Here is a 4094-nt window from a genome sequence, read left to right on the forward strand (position 1 = left end):
GAGGGAAGTAAAATTAATATTGGTAAAAAATATAATAAAGATGTTTATTCTAAAATATTAAATTTAATTTCTACTATAAATTATTGTATTATGTTGTGTTGAAATGTTCTATTATATTATTCCATTGTTTTTACAGATTCTTCTATGATCAACACTTCTTATAATTCAAGAATTTCAAAAATTTGTGATGGAGGGTACCCTGAATTGTGAGCATGATAATTGAGTAAAATTAGTTAATCTTTTTTGGCTAAAATTGTATTGCAATGTTAAAAAATTAATTATTCTATTCTTTTGTAGATTTCAAAAGTTATTAAAAAATAAAAAGAAGGGACAGAAAAAAGTTATTAAGGTTTGTATAATCTTTTAGTATTTTATTATTATTTTTTATAGATATTAATATTTAAATTTGACATGAATAAATCATTATAATTATACATATTATAACTGTGAATTACTTTCTTAAAAATGTTTTTCCATGACATAAATGTAAGATCAGACTGATACAAGAGAGAAGGAAGATAATTTAAATTATGAGGCTATAACGGATTTCAATATATTATAGTCCTTTGTTATTAAGGCCGGGCCAATCCTACACTATCCCTAAAAATAAATCCATAGAATGCTAGATTATCATCATGTTCATCATCTTATCAATAGTAATTACTGTTTTAATTATTCATTACCTACACCCAAAACTCTTAGGATGACCCTTTTGGAGCAGTAAAATTGTCTCATTCATCAATTTTGTGGGTGTTTTGTGGAAGTACATTTGAATCTTCGGAAACTTTCAGGGGAATATGCAAATTCAAATTTTTTATCCTATGTGCTATTTATAGAGTTTTATGTAATATGATAAACTTACTGCTTAGTGCTTATTTATTAAACAGCTTGCAAATTTAATAAATAGTTCTAAGTCAGTTTATACTTGACCCAACTAAAAACCGAAATAAACTAATCAAAATTTTTTTTAATAGCGTTTAAAGTTCATTAAAAACAAAAAAAAAATTATAAATATTAAAATTTGTAAATTATTTTGTGGTTAAAAATTCATAACATTTTATGTTTTCCTAGCTTCAAGTGTTGTTGTACTATTTCGTGTATGTAATTTGAGTCTATCTAATGTATCTTATCTGTTAATCTTTGATAGGCAGTAACGCCAAAGGAAATAATGTCACAGAAAAAAATTAATAAACGTAAACAATCGGCGTCAGAAAAAGAATATTCACAAGACGATTCCCCCCAATCAGTAGCCATGGTTATGGAAACATATGATAGTAATAATTATATTGGTGAAGACGGCGAAAAGAAATTAGAATTTTTTGATTCTCGAGACGATTATACGTCAGAATATCGCACTATGACCGAAACGGGCATATATTTTGCCCGATATTGTAATCAAACATTTAACAACGTCAACGGTGTACACAGTCACGAAAATGTTCTCACTGGAAACACTCCTCTTCAGTGCGACGTTTGCTTTAGAATGTTTAGTTGTAAATCTAAATTGCATAGACATAAGACGCATTCTGGGGGAGAGGCCATATTCTTGCAACGTTTGTTGTCAATCATTTTCGCAAAAGATAACATTGGATAGACATAAAAGAACGCACACTGGGGAGAAACCATATGCGTGCAACGTTTGTGGCCGATCATTTGCTCGACAATCAGCTTTGGTTGTACATTACAGAATACACACAGGCGAAAGACCATACGAGTGCGGCCAGTGTGAAAAAAAGTTCTCAGCAAGTGGTGAGTGTACAAAACATATACGAAGAGTTCATATCAAATGTTTTTAAACTTGTTATGAACGTTTGAATTCGTCTATTCGGGCGTTCGAGACGAACAAGAAACAAAACCATATAGTTCTTACTCTCAACGACGATCGTCCGTTGTGAATAAAACCTTGTATATAGCTGTATAGTAACTGCGATTCCCACTGGCGCCTGGCCTTATACTTTCATCGATCGTCCTCGAAATTGGTCGCACCGGGAAATCTTCTTACTCTTGAGTGAGACGCTTGTACCAACACGTTCTTACATCATTTTATGTAAACTCTTTGAACGAAGATCGCAAGTAGGTCAGAAACATCACGCGTTCGACATTTGTGATATTTGCTTTTTCGTAGAAGTTACTCTATTCAACCATTTCAACCACAATATAGAAACACGCACTCTGAAAAACGTATATTGTTGCGATATTTCAAAAAGCTACGTATATTTCTTAATTTGTTACAAACGTTATTATAACTATATTAACAACCAAATGTGTACAGTAATGGATGTATTGCTTCTATCAATGTAAATATTCTCTACCGTAGAATTATTCTGTGAGCAGATAGCGAGTATAAGCTACTCGACTAAAATTAGAAAAAAATATAATGTATATATATATATTAGTTATAACTGTAGACTGTTGTTCAATTTGATTTCGTAACATATTATACTAATCATATTAAATATGAACTAAATCCAGTTTGTAGAATTTATAAAATTAGGTATTTTTTGTGTAATTTATTTTAATCTTTAGACGATACTTGAATAATAAAAATTAAAAGTTGTATTCTATATTATAATAACAGTTTTGTTTAAAAAATGTTTAGAATTATTTCGAACGTATTGATTTTGCAATGATGTGTGTCAGTGCTATTTTAAATTTTCATCTAAAAAATTGTTCCAGTTCTTTATTGTGTGTGAAAAGTAAAAATATTTGGAATAGTTTTCAAAATCATCAGGAAAATAAAATATTAAGAAAACCTGAAATTTTCAAAAACCTGTTTTTGTTTGGTGTGCTTGAAAAATTAATAACTGTAAATATATATATAGCCTCACGGTTTATAGCTCAAAAAGTGTCCATATATTTTGTAAATTTGAGTTTTTGGTTACAATATTAACTACTTGTGAAAAACCTTACTATACATTTTAGATTCTGAGCGGAGCCATTGATTTTACAATGATCCATTTTTTTAATTTTTTGTCTGTACTTACACGATAAATAGTCGAAATAATGCTTCGTTTTTAAACTTCAGTATCGTGTGCAATGGAAAAGTGAATCTAGCTGGTGCATTGGAGAGGTCAAACTCCCAGTAATTTTCTAAACCAACGGAAAAACAAAAAACATTAAGGAAAAACGGGAATTTTAATGCAAAAACGGTTTTCATTAAACTCGATTTTGGTTTTTGTTGTAACTCGAAAACAAATGACTGTAGATACATGAAATTTACACTGAATATATAGGTACATAAAAATGGCCATCTTAAATATTCAAAATATGTTAACTTGCTATATGAGCGGTTTGCGGACTTTGAAGTTTCCAATTCTTATAGTTTTTTTTTCTATAAAAGCCAATAAAATTTTATTCATTGAGTCGAAAACCTTGAAAATTTAATACAAATCTCCATATATATTGATACAACGGCAGTTAAAAAAAAAATTTTTATATGCATTTAAAGTTCAAATTTGGCAAAATACATAAAAAAATCACGAAAATGTGCAAATAATTTTTAGTTAGAAATTCATAGCAAATTTTCTTTTTAAACCTGATGTTCTGTTAATGTATGGTTTCCTCTTCACGTGATTCATGTTTGTATATTATATTTTCTATGTTATCCTTATTAATTATTGTTTTTATTTTGTAAACTTATTGAATATATTAAAATAAAAAAAAAAATCTAAGATTTGATGATTTAATACAAGATTTCTCATAAGTATGTCATAAGTATGTCTCATAACTATATCAAAAAAAATAATATCTAATTAAAAGTCAAATTTCTCTTGTAGCGTTTTTCTAATTGGTATTGTAATTCAAAAACGAATAACCGTAGATACTTGGAATTTATACCATATATGTTTATTTTATCAATTCCCATACTTGACAAAATTTTCAAAATATTTTGATTCGTTTTGAGCTGTTTGGAGACATTTTCAATTTTAGATTCTGAGTGGAACGATGAATGTATTGATTTTACAATGATGTGTGTTTTTTTATTTTTTTATTTTTAATTTTTTTTGTGTCTGTGTACACGATAAGTAGTCGAAATAATGCTACGATTTTCAACTTCAGTATCTTGTTCGATCAGAAAGTGATATCGTTGGTGC

At 28.5% G+C, this 4094-nt stretch overlaps 1 protein-coding gene across 1 annotated transcript in view; it reads left to right on the forward strand.

Moving 5' to 3' along the window:
• Positions 1-2356, forward strand: part of LOC100573303 (zinc finger protein 239) — a 9365-nt gene extending 7009 nt beyond the window's left edge. The window contains exons 4-6 of the mRNA XM_016805977.2: positions 137-206; positions 298-349; positions 1148-2356. Of these exons, the coding sequence (XP_016661466.1) occupies positions 137-206; positions 298-349; positions 1148-1594 (569 nt within the window). The 3' untranslated portion in view covers positions 1595-2356. The remainder of the gene's footprint in view (positions 1-136; positions 207-297; positions 350-1147) is intronic.
• Positions 2357-4094: the final 1738 nt, after the last annotated feature.

Source organism: Acyrthosiphon pisum, chromosome A3 (genome assembly GCF_005508785.2).
Source record: "Acyrthosiphon pisum isolate AL4f chromosome A3, pea_aphid_22Mar2018_4r6ur, whole genome shotgun sequence".
Lineage (NCBI taxonomy): Eukaryota > Metazoa > Arthropoda > Insecta > Hemiptera > Aphididae > Acyrthosiphon > Acyrthosiphon pisum.